This window comes from Watersipora subatra, chromosome 10 (genome assembly GCF_963576615.1).
Source record: "Watersipora subatra chromosome 10, tzWatSuba1.1, whole genome shotgun sequence".
In the NCBI taxonomy this organism is placed as follows: Eukaryota; Metazoa; Bryozoa; class Gymnolaemata; order Cheilostomatida; family Watersiporidae; genus Watersipora; species Watersipora subatra.
In genome coordinates, this window is record NC_088717.1 from 13,669,566 (window position 1) to 13,687,664 (window position 18,099).

At 35.7% G+C, this 18,099-nt stretch overlaps 1 protein-coding gene across 1 annotated transcript in view; it reads left to right on the plus strand.

Annotated features, from left to right (window-relative positions):
- The window catches only part of LOC137406235 (proline-, glutamic acid- and leucine-rich protein 1-like), a 67,224-nt gene extending 49,429 nt beyond the window's left edge, over positions 1-17,795 (plus strand). Inside the window, exon 16 of the mRNA XM_068092772.1 lies at positions 17,124-17,795. Coding sequence (XP_067948873.1) covers positions 17,124-17,189 — 66 coding nt within the window. The 3' untranslated portion in view covers positions 17,190-17,795. The remainder of the gene's footprint in view (positions 1-17,123) is intronic.
- Positions 17,796-18,099: the final 304 nt, after the last annotated feature.

Sequence of the window (18,099 nt, forward strand, 5' to 3'; positions counted from 1 at the left end):
GAAGTTTAAAAGTTAGAATATTAAATGTTGTATATAAATTATAGTATATAATGTTGTATATGTTAAATAAACTCTCTGTCTAGAGACTTTTTCATTACCCGAGCATTCACCTAGTACATATATATATGCATGTACATACATTTATATTATATATATAATATAAATGGATATATAGATATATATATATATATTTCTCAAAGTATGTGTGTCCCCCAGTTATAGATCTGAAAATCTTGATATTAAAACTCTGCTTTCTGATGGATTTGAATTCACGACGAATGCATTGACAAAATTCTTATTCGGGCAAACGCTCTATCACTATGCCAGAACGACGGTGATCAGTTATGTTAGCATATACCGAATACTCCATGCGCCTGCTAATTATTTTAGCGTTGCGTCCACGAGTTACGATGCTTCTGTTCAGAAATATTTTGGGACGTAAGTATGTGCTCCGCGATGCTTTTTCGTCTTTTTTTGTTAGGGCTAAATTATTCGGCCCCACGATATCGACAAAAATTTATTCCGAACTTGAAATTTGGCGATTTGTGTACTGATTATATACGTTATTAAAAGATATACATCGCTGAACTTACCATGGTGAGTTATCCATATACGGTATATCTGGAATCGGTTAAAATAAAAACGTTTCGCAATGATAAAACTTATGTTAAAAGTTTAAGGTTTACTAAAATACATACGAAAACTTCCTTGAAGTACGTGTTAAGTAGGCTAAATTCATTTACGTTAGGTTCAGCATTCATGTTACACGTCGGCGTCGTAGGTAAAAACTCTCCACGTAGTACATTGTAATGTTATATGATCTTGGGCACGCAGATCATAACCACAAAATTCACTAAAGCCATTGTAGGTACCTATAGTTACTACAGTTAAAGGTTGACTTGCAACAAAATTCACATTACAGCTATTTGGTATCATAAGATTCACCATGTCTTACTTTGTTGTGTTGTAGGTGCAAAATATATGGGAATGTGATTACAAGCTTTTAAAAGCTAAAAACGAACAGTTAATCGCAGCCACACGAGACCGCCGTAGTTTGGATTCGCTTTCTAAAACGGCTCAAATGGGACGTAGTTGTTACAGGATGGTTTCTATTTACACTTTCATGCAATCTCATTCGTCGAAATATTTTCACAAATATACTTCACGCATTCAATAAAACTATGTCTATTGTTCTTGCGTGTCTATTTTATCGTCGTTGTAATCCTGTCACTTTTAGCACTGATATCTTATAACTTACCGTAAAAAATCGTTACACTTTTTAACCTTAGCTCGAAGGAGTACATATCATTGTCTGATTATCATGACGAGCCTGTTGGTTACCTGTGATAATCGAAAAGTGCTGCAAAAATGATTTTCGAAGTATTGGGTCACATGATCAGATTACGACTTGACGATTAGTCCAAGCCGAAACAAAACTGTAAAGTAGCGAGCATCTATATTTGATACGGGGTCTTCGGTAAAGTCCGAAGTGTTTGTCATAAACTAGTGCTACGCTAAGTTTTATATTGAGCTTTTTATTGGCCTTTCAATTCACGTGAGAATATCACGTGACAAGACGATAACCAAACTGTAATGACTACGTCAGATAAATAAAGAGATTCCAATCTACGGCGGCTTTTCGTTTTTGAGCTTTTAAGAGCTTATAATCACATTTCCACGTATTTGGCACTTACAACACAACAGAGTAAGACATGGTGAATCTTTTGATACCAAATAACTGTAATGCGAATTTTGTTGCAAGTCAACCTTTAACATAGTCTTTTGGCACTATTTTTAATGACGATGATTAGTACTTGAAACGAACTGAATCATATATGTAATTGTATACCAAATAATTTTGGATTGTAATCGTAGCGAAATAGACTATATTTAGCCACTACTTGCTAATAATTTCACATTTACCTTTAAGCACCTTTACATTTTTATTTTTCCTTCTAATTTATTTCAATGAAACACTTCTTTCAAGTTATGAAATTTTAAATTTACAGCTGTTTGAAAACTTTACAGTTGTTTTATTTGTTTTCAATTTAGTTGTCCTGCACAAAACCTTTTCCTCGTGGTATGAAGTTTGAAAGTTACAGTTGTTTGACAAAGTTTGATATGCCTGTATGACTATAGTTTTATATATATATATAGTATATGTATATGAAGTATCATATACTGGATGAATGCCTGGCCTCATATGGGTAATAAAAGTTTTTGCACAGAAAATTTACTTTTCATCAACATATGCAACATCTACCATTGTAAATTTTAAATGAAGGTATTTGTTTATTTTCTGTGTAATTCAAACTGTATCGGCTGCAGTGTCTACCACAGCTATACAGTGTCTACAGCCTATACTGAGCGAATAGTTGTGTTGCCCATGTGAGTTTAAGCATTTTTCTTTTGGCCAACAATTCTAGGATAATGCTAACCGAAGTGTTTAAAGTGAAGCCATGAAAGATTAGCATGTGTATTGAGTATGTGCACAGTTTATTCCGTAGTATAGACAGTTGCAGCGTAGTGTACTGGATAAATGTATGTCTGCAGAACTGGAGGTTCAAATCTAGTGCGCAACAGATTTTTCATACCTAAAACTTTGTCGCTATCACATGGACACATGGACAGACAGACAAACAAAAGACAAACTTTAAGCTTTATATAGATATACAATTTTGGAACCCTTAGCATTTTTTAAGCAGTGGCATGCTGGAGTACACGTCATCAAATGATTACACGAGGCTAGGTGTGTCTCAAGTTTTAACCAAACATGGACGTTGCTTTTAGCAAGTTTCAAGAAGGCCATCGCTAAATGTTGGTGATTATAGTAGAAGAGTGTTCTATAACATGGTGTTAACAGATTTTCTCACCTAAACATGGTTTTAAACTAGCTTTATGGACACGATTGTCACTGTAGAGGTTTATATAAATCTTTGGGGTTTTCAAAATTTCTGCAAACTATGTTGATAGGATGTTTTTACGGCGAGACAGCGAAAATGGAGATAGTTTGTTCGAATAACCCTAAAGATTTAACTTCCTTGTCTAGTTATAAAGCTACTAGTGTTGTGATTATTAGTGAATGCAAATAATGAATATTGTCAAAACAATCACAGGTGTGATCAGCCGGACCATTCGTGCTCTAAAATATCGGCGTGTAATACCACATAACTAACTAACCAGAAAGTTTTGACTGGAAGTCTTTCTAATGTTAACACTTGGCACTAGGATTTTATAACTGCTGATAGAGATTAGTGTGCATGGGTAACAGCTCTATGTATGCACATCTTGCTGTACACTGTTCCTTGTAGATTTGATTTATCTTCCAGATTCCAGAATTGCTTTAATATTCTCTCTACAGTCAGGTAGAAGAATGTCTCATTATATGCGTTGGTTGAAAACTAGATAAACATAAATACTATATAAATAACTGCTTAACTGTGGTATTTTAAGTCAGGTAATATATTACATGTACTTGTTATAGCATTCATGCTCTCTCTCTTTGTTATAATCATAGCGATTCTCCAAGGCACGAGTCTGTTTGAAGGTTAATTAATGAATAATTATTCATTTGGTATGTACAAGGGAAAGTTTTTCGCTCCCATTTGTTCTTCTCAGTAAAATTTGTTGAACTGTTTGTAAACAACGAACACTTGGTCAAAGTTACATCTTAATAAATATATATAATAATATATATTTATAATTTAATATTTATGTCCATAATAAATAAATATATCTTAAACCTTATATATAATACTATATATAAGGTTTCTATCAATTAGGCCTACATGGCTTTTATAATTTTAATAAAACGGCAATTGTTATTTTAATATAACCATGTTGTAATGTGATTACATAGTATAGCTAATCCAATTCATTTAGTTCGCCGTTTGCTATATTGCTGGATGAAATATTCCCGTTTGCAGCTCTGTACTTCTCATCATGTAGGCTATTCAAATTAGGGATGTTACAATAAAATTAGATGAACAAAGCGAAATCTGTTTTAAAAACTCATTCAAATGCATTTCAAAATAAGTTTTTTCATTTAAAATGTATTGTTAGTAAGTTTTTGTAGAGTTTGTAGAATCAATGGAATATTCTGGAATATTGCATAGGTTACCAGTAATGTCTTCAGAAAGGAAGAGTATGTGTGAGCAGGGTATCAGTATTGCTGTCAGGAAATGAAGCTTTTATAACATTTATTCCAATTATTTATTAGATCAATTTATCTGAAAGTGTATAAGGTTCATCTAAAGCAGGGGTTCTTAACCAGTGGGAAATTTGAGGGTTTGAGGTAGGAAATTCTCAAGCTTCAGATTGAGAATATTTATTACGCGCATTTCAAGGATATAGCTGTTGTACTGTATTGTCACTACATACATGGTGCAGATACATGGAGTTATTGTGGGTACAACTGTATTAATACGGAAACCAAGCCCAGTGATGTATCAAGCAGCTTATTGGATAATTAGTCTACATTGCATCAGGCATCACACAAGCATACACCAAACATATCAGAGCCAGCAAAAATAAACAGCAGCAGAGGGCCCACTAAGCGATCATGACTGCTAACTTTGTACTGTGATGTTTTTATTATAATTAAATTACTCTATTGTTGTGTTTATCTTGAACTTTATTTTTCCATAAATAAAAAGCTTATCATGACAAACTATCCATAAAATATGATTTCTATCAAAGTTCAATTAATAATTGATTCATTTTGACTGTATGGCAAAATGCTATCTGAGCTATGCCGCCTGCAATCTGAGAGTAGCAAAAATACCACAATTTTTGGCTGCTAGAGACGGGGAAATCTCGAAGTGTGGTTTGTCAATGTGGGAAATACACTGAAAAGGTTAAGAACCACTGATCTAAAGGCATCCTCCCCTGCAGACGGCAGACGAAGCAACATTCTCACCAGTCTAGCTTAGAAATAGTTGTTTGTTATCTAGTTGTTTTTTTTATGTATGGCAATCAAATCATGTTTTGATATTTTTTACTGAAACTATCGGAGTTGTATGTTTTAATACTTGTGGGAACACGAATGGCGTCATTCTAAAGAAGGCAATTAGAAGAACCGCTGTCTCTTAGATGCTACACCACACTCTCACTAAAACTATTAAATTAGTAATGTAAAAACAAGATGCACCGGCAGCACTTGCTGCTGTTTCTCACATTCCATAGCAAAAGTGTCAAGCAACATGAGTGGGTCTCGAAAGACTGTCATTCAATTTTATCCTTAGCTCCTAGTAACAGAGACAAAATTTTTATCTGCTGTAACAATTAACATCATTTCAGGGGGTCGGGAGAGACAACGTTCCTCTGTTGGTTAAATGTTCACTTTGATATCTGACTGCAGCATAGCTGGAAAAATACCTGGCCAAATGCTTTTGAAGCTACAGTTTGCTCTTTCCTCCAGTGAGATTAGAAAAGTAAATCTATTAAAAGAAAGTGGAGCAAGGGAACTGCAAGTGTCACGTATTAGGCCTATTACCTTTTCAATATTGTAATCTACATATATAAATCTCAAAGTTTGTTGTGTGTCTGTCACCTGGTATGTCCAGCTATAGCGATTAGTATCTAACAATGAAGAATCCATATCGCAGAGGATTTGCCCTCGTAACTTCCCGTTCACCAGGCGATAAGCTAACCCGTGTGCTTCGCAAGATGCAATGGATTCAATTGGGCGATATGAAGCGTTATCTGGGTTATAATATCCATAGCGACTCTGCATTATGTCCCAGCATCACTAAAGCTTGCTCTCACTGCTCTCATTAGTAAGTTAAGCAATACAGATACTAACCTACTCAAATTAGCCATTGACGATGTGCCAGGCTAATGACACATGTCAGGTAACTACATTATCTGCCACTGTTTATAAGCTGTCTTTTAATACCCTTGCAACACCGGAATTTGGCTAGTTTATCTATAAGACAGGTATAGATATGTCTTCTTCAGCTCACCTCTGAGCCATGGTATGTTCAAATATGGCTGACCATACTGTTAATTGCTGCATAAAGAATTCTTCATATAGGCTCATATAGAGAAATATTACAAAAATTGTGTTTTTGTATTTCTATTACAAGTAAAAATGAGAAATTTGCAAATGTCTCTTTTGTATCATCTAAAAAACCGATGAAAAGAAAATGTGAACTGAAATACTAATGAACATTACTGCCTTTCAAATTATTGTAACAGCAATGTAATACTGCTTGAAGTGATAGATAGTGGTTCAAAATTGATTTGAATACTTTAGTAACAAGTTAACACAACCGAAATTGGGCTCAGAGGTAACATTAGGTAATCTTAAGCTAAAACCCATAGATGTTTTGGATATAGTAAAATGACACATCAGTAGTGTGTGGTTCATTGCATTTGTTTCAGTGGTCTAAATAGATGATCAACTACATGGCTGAATTGACAATAATTCATGCTTGTCAGTAGTAGCCTAATACTGAGAAACTCAACTGCTGCTTTAACCATTTCAGTCATACAAGCCTCTGTGGAGGCTTGGAGTTGTCTGCACACAGTCCTCCTAGCCTCTGTAGAGGCTTTAGTGTAACTCTATTTGGCATAGACTAATTTCAGCCTTTGTCTAATCCAAATGAAGTCTTAGAGTAGCCAACCAATAAGAAGAGATGCTAAGCTTCTCTTATTGGCTAATATTGAACCATGTTACAATGAAAGTTTTCTGAGTAAAGGCCAATGAAAATATACGGAAGAAAACTCACAACTACGCGGCCATTTTTGATTGTTGAAAGTTGTAACATTTTGAAGTGCTGGCTTATTTATGGATTTTTCTAGTGATTTTGAGTATGATTCAGATGATTTTGTGGACAATGCTACTGGAGCTCATCCTAGAACAAGGGACATTGTTTTTGATGCTGATACTGGTGATGATGACTCACAATTAGGTGCTGATTTCGACTGGGATTCAGATTTTGATCAGCTGGACTCAAATTCTACTAGTACTGCTACTACTAGTAGACCTACTAGTACAACTGATACTGGAGCTGCTAGTACTAGTACTGCTACCAACATTCCTACTGGAGCCTCTGGTGATGACGGTAGTTCAGGAAATCTGGCAGCACCAGGTTATCTGGGATTCATCCTGTCTGACTTGGATAATACCCCAACACCCACGTTCGACTGGCAGCCTACTGATAAAGTAATGTGCAGCCCTAACTTTGACCCAGCTGCACCACATGGACCAACAAGAGTAATGCCTGCTGATTCAAAGCCAGCTGACTTCTTCATGCTGTTCTACGATGAGAAACTTTTACAATCAGTATGTGATTTCACAAACGAGAATGCTGCCAGACGAAAGATAAGCGAGAGTACCATCCACAGCGGTTATGGAAAGTGGACTAAACTCGAGACAGACGAACTCCGAGCGTTCTACGCGCTCCGAGCATTTATAGAAATGTTCTGCAAGGATAGGCAGCGAAGTATCTGGAGACCGCAGTACGAGCTTCTCCAGATGCCTAAAGCTTCAACTGTCATGTCATTACGACGGTATGACCAGATAAAACGTTACCTGCATTACTGTAATGAAGAGACGTCAATTCAGGATCGTAGCCATCCTGAATACGACAGACTTTACAAAATCAGGTTCCTCATCAACCACATGAAAGAGCGATTCACAGCAGAGTACTCTCCCTCCCAGGATCTGTCAGTAGACGAGTGCATGATTCCTTTTCGGGGTCGCTGGAGTGGGAAATGTTACGACTCCTCAAAGCCAATCAAATGGGGAGTGAAAGTCTGGATGGCGTGTTGTGCTTCCAGCGGATATGCGCTAAACCTAGATGTCTATTCTGGGAAGGACAGAGACTTTGAGGACTTGACCACAGTGAAAAACTCTGCCGCAGTAGTACTGAAACTAGTTCAAAGTTACTGGGGTCGAGGCTACCATGTAGTTACTGATCGCTACTACACGTCACCTTATCTTCTCCACTGGCTACGTGAGCTTCAGATGTCTGGTACTGGTACATGTATGACCAACCGAAAGGAGTACCCGAAACAGCTAATAGCCACCAAAGCGGAAGCTCGGAGGTTGGAGCAAGGGGATTCTAAGTGGCTCCAGTGTGCGAAAACAGGAATTGTAGCAACCCGCTGGAATGACAAGAAACCGATCTACTTCCTGTCAAACTATGTCAGAGCTGAGCTGTCTGAGCAACCAACTGTAATCCGTAGAAATAAGAAAGGTGAGAAGCTGACAGTGAAGGCCACACCATCCGTCATCGTATACAATCAGATGATGGGTGGTGTGGACCTCAATGATAAAATGGCAAGACTCGATCGCTCTCGAAAGTCATATAAGTGGTACGCGCGAATCGACCGCAAATGCTTTCACTGGTCCCTGTACAACGCTTATGTGCTCTATAAGCATGGCCAGGAAAAGCCGATGGAATTCAGAGACTTTGTCCTGCAGATACTGACGACATGGATAGGTGAAAAGTCATTCTCTCGACAGTCAACTAGGACAAACACACCAGCTGCCACTCCCAACAATCCGGAGATACGTCTAGACATGAGCAAACTACACTGTCCCGAGTGGCCTACTGATGGGTCAAAAGATCACCGCTGTGCAGTCTGCCAGAAAAAGTACCTGATAGAATCGCAGCAAAATCCAGAGAAGGCGTACAAAGACTTACAACACAAATCAGTCAAGAGTTCAATTCGGTGTGAAACCTGCAACGTGTACTTGTGCATCAAACGCGGTTCAGACTGCTGGAAAGCGTACCATACCAGAGTTCAGTATTGGAAGTAAAAATCGCGAACATTTCCTCTTTTTTTGCAACTTCGTCAATCCTCTGTTATGTTTTCAGTCATGTCATAATAATAAAAATAATGTCTTTGAAATCATGTACCATTGTGTTTTTGTCAAATTTTTATATTCACCAAGTTTGACATTCTATACATTCTTCAGTAATTGAGCTACAATTCTGCTACTTATACCATTAGAAAGCCCAAAGATTTCTGATTTGAATGAATATAGGTGTTCTTATAAGAAAAGTTACTCCCAGATGGTCTAAATGACAATATTGTAAAATGAGACATAAACCTTCACTCTAACAACGAGAATGGAGAATAATTAGATAATTGCTTAATGGCTTGGGGACTGAAATGGTTAAGCTTGCTGAAGATTTGCAGGCAATCACTCCTGATTATAACAGAGTCATAAGTCTAGCCTGTGGGAGTCAGCCACTGCCCTGCCTTTTTTATTATTGTGACTAGTCACTAGAGTAGTAGAACATTTCTACTAGTAGACTAGTATACTCATATCACCTTCTCCTACCTTGTCTGCCATGAATCAGTCCACCGACTTGACAGGACTAGACTAGGCTGGACTTAATTAAACTAGAATAAACTTGACTAGTTAGTATGACTTGAGGAGGCTTGACTTGATTGGAATAACTAATGACTTGGGTTCAGAGGGCAAGTTGGTGATAGAAATACATAGTGTAACTTATTCTGAATTCAACTAGTTGAGGTCTAAACTAACTACTCTGAATTCTACTAGTTGAGGTCTAAACTAACTACTCTGAATTCGACTAGTTGAGGTCTAAACTAACTACTCTGAATTCGACTAGTTGAGGTCTAAACTAACTACTCTGAATTCGACTAGTTGAGGTCTATACTAACTACTCTGAATTCGGCTAGTTGTGGTCTATGATAACTACTCTGAATTCGACTAATTGAGGTCTATACTAACTACTCTGAATTCGGCTAGTTGTGGTCTATGATAACTACTCTGAATTCGACTAATTGAGGTCTATACTAACTACTCTGAATTCGACTAGTTGAGGTCTAAACTAACTACTCTGAATTCGACTAGTTGAGGTCTAAACTAACTACTCTGAATTCGACTAGTTGAGGTCTAAACTAACTAATCCGAATTCGACTAGTTTAGGTCTAAACTAACTACTCTGAATTCGACTAGTTGAGGTCTAAACTAACTACTCTGAATTCGACTAGTTGTGGTCTAAACTAACTACTCTGAATTCGACTAGTTGAAGTCTAAACTAACTACTCTGAATTCGACTATTTGAGGTCTATACTAACTACTCTGAATTCGACTAGTTGAGTCCTAAACTAACTACTCTGAATTCGATTAGTTGAAGTCTAAACTAACTACTCTGAATTCGACTAGTTGAGGTCTAAACTAACTACTCTGAATTCGACTAGTTGAAGTCTAAACTAACTACTCTGAATTCGACTATTTGAGGTCTATACTAACTACTCTGAATTCGACTAGTTGAGTCCTAAACTAACTACTCTGAATTCGATTAGTTGAAGTCTAAACTAACTACTCTGAATTCGACTAGTTGAGGTCTATACTAACTAATTTACTTTTTACTTTTTCCTATTTTGCACTTTTTATATTTCGTTTGTAATGGTCACCTTCAGTTCCTCCACTTTCTCTCCATTCAAACTTGTCTTCACGCCAGGTTCACTTCCAAGAAACTTTGAACGTTGTTTGTTGACAATTTTTATATTTTACACCGTCTCGGACAATTCTGGCTATCATATGTAGTGGTTTGACGGAGTTACTTGGCAAGCGATTATTAGTTATAGTTGAATTTATCATAACTCAGCTTGTGGAGTTTGGTCACGCAAAACTTAACCAATACAATAGAAAAAAGTTTGTGTCCATACTGCCCAGTATATATCTAGTAATTAGCTTTGATGCAGGACTTTATTGTCGTTAAGAGTTCACATTTTGGTGCTATCTATAGCTGCTATGTAGGCATCACAACAATTTGAATAGTCAAAATAAAAAGGGATGTAAGACAAAAATCAACCACAGAAATGACTGTTATCTAGTATTATATATTGTAAGTTTGTCATTTAGAAATTGGCCGAAACTCATCTGTCAATTCTTCACCTGAGTTTTGCAAAACATCGTATCTTTAACTCAGTTGCTATAGACAGATATCCAATGTAGATTACTTCAGCAAAGAAATAAAAAGTATCATGCAGTTTTAGTTGAACCAATTTTAATTAATCAAGCTTATAAACTTCACCCATGGGCATACCATAGTTATAGATTTACTATATGTTCACTTATATTCAGATAACTGTGGAAACACTCTAGCTACAGAGTAGTGTTTGATTATATGTGTAATTACTGAAACTCCATTTAATGGTTGAATACTGGTAACTTATGTATTAAAACACTAGCTATAAAGCAGTTGTTCTATTTTGGGCAAGAAGTTCAAGTTACTGTTAGAAATATCGTAAATGGGAGTCATCTGTTAAGTGTGCGAAAGTTTTTCTAGCCGGTCAGTATGTGTTGATTATAATTATTCCAATTCCACATACTCATTCATTCATTAATTCATAATATTTTCACATTGTATGTTTTGTATTCACATAAAAAGGCCATGATTTTGCAAGTCCAATGCATTTATATTGTACATATTTTTATGTTCTTTTACTTAAAAGCATATGGTTATCAGCCAATCTACACCTTTGTCACTATATATCATATGGTTATCAGCCAATCTACACCTTTGTCACTATATATCATATGGTTATCAGCCAATCTACACCTTTGTCACTATATATTATATGGTTATCAGCCAACCTACACCTTTGTCACTATATATCATATGGTTATCAGCCAATCTACACCTTTGTCACTATATATCATATGGTTATCAGCCAATCTACACCTTTGTCACTATATATTATATGGTTATCAGCCTACCTACACCTTTGTCACTATATATTATATGGTTATCAGCCAACCTACACCTTTGTCACTATATATCATATGGTTATCAGCCTACCTACACCTTTGTCACTATATAATATATGGTTATCAGTCAACCTACACCTTTGTCACTATATAACATATGGTTATCAGTCAATCTACACCTTTGTCGCCATATAGCATATGGTTATCAGTCAACCTACACCTTTGTCACTATATAGTATATGGTTATCAGCCAACCTACACCTTTGTCACTATATATCATATGATTATCAGCCTACCTACACCTTTGTCACTATATATCATATGGTTATCAGCCTACCTACACCTTTGTCACTATATATTATATGGTTATCAGCCAATCTACACCTTTGTCACTATATATCATATGGTTATCAGCCTACCTACACCTTTGTCACTATATAACATATGGTTATCAGCCAACCTACACCTTTGTCACTATATATCATATGGTTATCAGTCAACCTACACCTTTGTCACTATATATCATATGATTATCAGCCAACCTACACCTTTGTCACTATATATCATATGGTTATCAGCCAATCAACACCTTTTTCACTATATATCATATGGTTATCAGCCTACCTACACCTTTGTCACTATATAACATATGATTATCAGCCAACCTACACCTTTGTCGCTATATATCATATGATTATCAGCCAACCTACACCTTTGTCACTATATATCATATGGTTATCAGCCTACCTACACCTTTGTCACTATATAATATATGATTATCAGCCAATCTACACCTTTGTCACCATATAGCATATGGTTATCAGCCAATCTACACCTTTGTCACTATATATCATATGGTTATTAGCCAACCTACACCTTTGTCACTATATATCATATGATTATCAGCCAACCTACACCTTTGTCACTATATATCATATGATTATCAGCCAACCTACACCTTTGTCACTATATATTATATGGTTATCAGCCTACTTACACCTTTGTCACTATATAATATATGGTTATCAGCCAATCTACACCTTTGTCACCATATAGCATATGGTTATCAGCCAATCTACACCTTTGTCACTATATATCATATGGTTATTAGCCAACCTACACCTTTGTCACTATATATCATATGGTTATCAGCCTTCCTACACCTTTGTCACTATATAACATATGGTTATCAGCCAACCTACGCCTTTGTCACTATATATCATATGATTATTAGCCAACCTACATCTTTGTCACTATATAACATATGGTTATCAGCCAACCTACACCTTTGTCACTATATATCATATGGTTATCAGCCTACCTACACCTTTGTCACTATATAATATATGGTTATCAGCCTACCTACACCTTTGTCACTATATAATATATGGTTATCAGTCAACCTACACCTTTGTCACTATATATCATATGGCTATCAGTCAACCTACACCTTTGTCACTATATATCATATGGTTATCAGCCAACCTACACCTTTGTCACTATATATCATAAGGTTATCAGCCTACCTACACCTTTGTCACTATATAACATATGATTATCAGCCAATCTACACCTTGTCACTATATATCATATGATTATCAGCCAACCTACACCTTTGTCACTATATAACATATGATTATCAGCCAACCTACAACTTTGTCACTATATAATATATGATTATCCGCCAATCTACACCTTTGACACCATATAGCATATGGTTATCAGCCAACCTACACCTTTGTCACTATATAATATATGATTATCAGCCAATCTACACCTTTGTCACTATATAACATATGGTTATCAGCCTACCTACACCTTTGTCACTATATAGTATATGGTTATCAGCCTACCTACACCTTTGTCACTATATAACATATGGTTATCAGCCAACCTACACCTTTGTCACTATATATCATATGGTTATCAGCCAACCTACACCTTTGTCACTATATAATATATGATTATCAGCCAATCTACACCTTTGTCACTATATAACATATGGTTATCAGCCTACCTACACCTTTGTCACTATATAGTATATGGTTATCAGCCTACCTACACCTTTGTCACTATATAACATATGGTTATCAGCCTACCTACACCTTTGTCACTATATAGTATATGGTTATCAGCCTACCTACACCTTTGTCACTATATAACATATGGTTATCAGCCAACCTACACCTTTGTCACTATATATCATATGGTTATCAGCCTACCTACACCTTTGTCACTATATAACATATGATTATCAGCCAATCTACACCTTGTCACTATATATCATATGGTTATCAGCCAACCTACACCTTTGTCACTATATAATATATGATTATCCGCCAATCTACACCTTTGTCACCATATAGCATATGGTTATCAGCCAATCTACACCTTTGTCACTATATATCATATGATTATCAGCCAACCTACACCTTTGTCACTATATATCATATGGTTATCAGCCAACCTACACCTTTGTCACTATATAATATATGATTATCAGCCAATCTACACCTTTGTCACTATATAACATATGATTATCCGCCAATCTACACCTTGTCACTATATATCATATTGTTATCAGCCAACCTACACCTTTGTCGCTATATATCATATGATTATCAGCCAACCTACACCTTTGTCACTATATATCATATGGTTATCAGCCAACCTACACCTTTGTCACTATAACATATGGTTATCAGCCAATCTACACATATGTCACTATATATCATATGGTTATCAGCCAATCTACACCTTTGTCACTATATAGTATGTGGTTATCAGCCAATCTACACCTTTGTCACTATATAACATATGGTTATCAGCCTACCTACACCTTTGTCACTATATAGTATATGGTTATCAGCCTACCTACACCTTTGTCACTATATAACATATGGTTATCAGCCAACCTACACCTTTGTCACTATATATCATATGGTTATCAGCCAACCTACACCTTTGTCACTATATAATATATGATTATCAGCCAATCTACACCTTTGTCACTATATAACATATGGTTATTAGCCTACCTACACCTTTGTCACTATATAGTATATGGTTATCAGCCTACCTACACCTTTGTCACTATATAACATATGGTTATCAGCCAACCTACACCTTTGTCACTATATATCATATGGTTATCAGCCTACCTACACCTTTGTCACTATATAACATATGATTATCAGCCAATCTACACCTTGTCACTATATATCATATGGTTATCAGCCAACCTACACCTTTGTCACTATATAATATATGATTATCCGCCAATCTACACCTTTGTCACCATATATCATATGATTATCAGCCAACCTACACCTTTGTCACTATATAACATATGGTTATCAGCCTACCTACACCTTTGTCACTATATAGTATATGGTTATCAGCCAACCTACATCTTTGTCACTATATATCATATGATTATCAGCCAACCTACACCTTTGTCACTATATAACATATGGTTATCAGCCTACCTACACCTTTGTCACTATATAGTATATGGTTATCAGCCAACCTACATCTTTGTCACTATATATCATATGGTTATCAGCCAACCTACACCTTTGTCACTATATAATATATGATTATCAGCCAATCTACACCTTTGTCACTATATATCATATTGTTATCAGCCAACCTACACCTTTGTCGCTATATATCATATGATTATCAGCCAACCTACACCTTTGTCACTATATATCATATGGTTATCAGCCAACCTACACCTTTGTCACTATAACATATGGTTATCAGCCAATCTACACATATGTCACTATATATCATATGGTTATCAGCCAATCTACACCTTTGTCACTATATAGTATGTGGTTATCAGCCAATCTACACCTTTGTCACTATATATCATATGGTTATCAGCCAATCTACACCTTTGTCACCATATAGTCACGATATTCCATATCTATATAATGTGTATATATACATTATATAGATGTAGTGGATATCTAGTTCGTATCTATATAATATAGTGTATAGATATATCAAATATATAGTGTATATATATATATTTGATATATATACACCATATAGATATAATGGATATTTAGTTCATAGTCCAAATATATATAATTTATATATACATTATATATATATACATATTATATAGATATAGGCCTATTGGATATCTAGTCCATATCTAGATGATTATCTATATATACATTATATAGATATAATGGATATGTAGTCCATATTTATATAATGTATATATATATATATATACATTATATAGATAAACCTATATCTATATAATGTATATATATATATACATTATATATCTAATTGTTGGTTTGTTGGTCTGTCATATGTACATTTATAGCATTAAAACACGCAGCTAGCATTAGGAACGAAAAACCACTTTTGCACCGGAATTCAACTCGGAAACACTGGTGTTGCAGACAGGCGCACTAACCACTACACTACGCAGCCATCTTGCCCATACTGTGGAATAATTGTAAACATGCGTGTGAACATGCGTATTACACCTACAAATCTTTAATGGCGCAAGGTACTGCCAGTGTACAAGAATCAACGTGCCCAGACTTTCCCACACGCTATAAATATTTGTGTCATAAATCATAAACTTAATTAAACTTATAGCACACCGAAGTAAACAAACACCTTCATTTAGAAGTTAGAAAGGTAAATGTTGTGTATGCTGATTAAAAATAAATTTGCTGTGCATAAACCTTTTTCTATTACCTGTGCAACACCAGGGGGGCATTCAGTTAGTGATATTATAAAATGGCTATTTATCACTAGTTGTACTATATTTATCACTAGTTGTACTATATTTATCACTAGTTGCACTATATTTATCACTAGTTGTACTATATTTATTCATCATTAATTAGCAATAATATTAGTAAAATATTTGGGCTTTTGTATTTTCTGGAGCTCTGGTTTGGGTCAGATAAAAGCGAAGTTCAAAGTTTATTACCTCAAACTGCACGATCATTTTAGCTACGGCTGCAGAAATACTCAATCGTAACCAAAATTCTCTTAAGGTTTGGCTATCGGTAGTTGTTGACAGGAAGTAGAATAGCGGCGCTGCAGATTCATCACATTCCTCTTGTCAGGCTCTTAATGTGAACCAACTATGCAAATAATAAGTTAATGAGGAAATGGGAAAAGTCTCTAGGCCCGGGAACAGTTTAAAAATAACACAGAAATTCATTGATGTTAGCATGTCAATATTTAGTGGCGTTTATGGCGGATAGTGGAAGCATGTCTGTGGTCCAAGTCATATTTCATTTGCTTATTTCAAATAAATTGTTGAGTTCATAAACATTTCTGGACAATATGGAAGACTACAGAGTTGTTGGTTCCATCCACCCCCATTTTCTTTTGAAAAATAACAAAATTCATCTTCCGATTTCTTTGTTGGTAGGAACCTTTGAGCACAGACCTTGCAAATATGATCAACACCTTCGTAACCGAAGGACCAGATGAGTGAGATTGTCTCTGATGACAGCAGACGGCAGCACTTACATGGTTTTAGATTGTGCTCAGAAGTTGACATCTGTGACTACATAGCCTGTGTTTTTGGTAGCTTCTGCTCCAAATAACCAACGTGCTGCTATTTGAATGTGTTGTAATAAATATATTTGATTGTCTTCTTTGACTGAGTTAATTTGTATGGTTCTCACCTGATGAAACTTTTAAGCAAGCCAAAGGTCAGATGATAAGGTCAAAGGTCAGTTCCCATCATGGTTGGCTATGCTCTGTTGTTAATGCCATTTTCCATAAGCCATTATTAGGTAAAGTGTATAGCTTGTGTGTATCAAGTCTAGAACACACTTGTTCAATTTCTTTGGTGTGATAATAGCTCCCATAATAATGATTTCATAGATTTACCCAGAGTGCTCCTCGTTTTCAAATTCTATCAATGGTTTTAGGTGGGACTAGTTAATGATGGAGCAAATATAAACCTCATTATGTTCAATTATTTTGTAATTGCTGCTGTTGTTACTTATTGGCAGCGGCTGTTTGTCTTAGTTAAGCTACCAATGTATTAAAGCAAAAAACCACATTCGGATTTCGGAAGGTTTTTTGAAATCTGACATAGGCTATTTTGCTTGTAAAATAAACAAATTGTAAAAGATATTTGTCAAATAATACAATACACGGTGTGAATAACTGAGTTTGCTGCAATTACTGCCGCAGTACTTGATTATTGAGTATATGCAGTAAGTCTGGCAGCACCTGGAGTTCATTTCATTATGAATTGTTCTCTCGAACCAAATGAAGTTTTGAAGTCAAATTTTTCAGCAACCTGGCACAAGGCACGGAGCATGTCTGCGAAGCTTGGATGGAATTGGCCTAAAATATTGAAACTCAACATTGATGCGGACTAACAGACACAC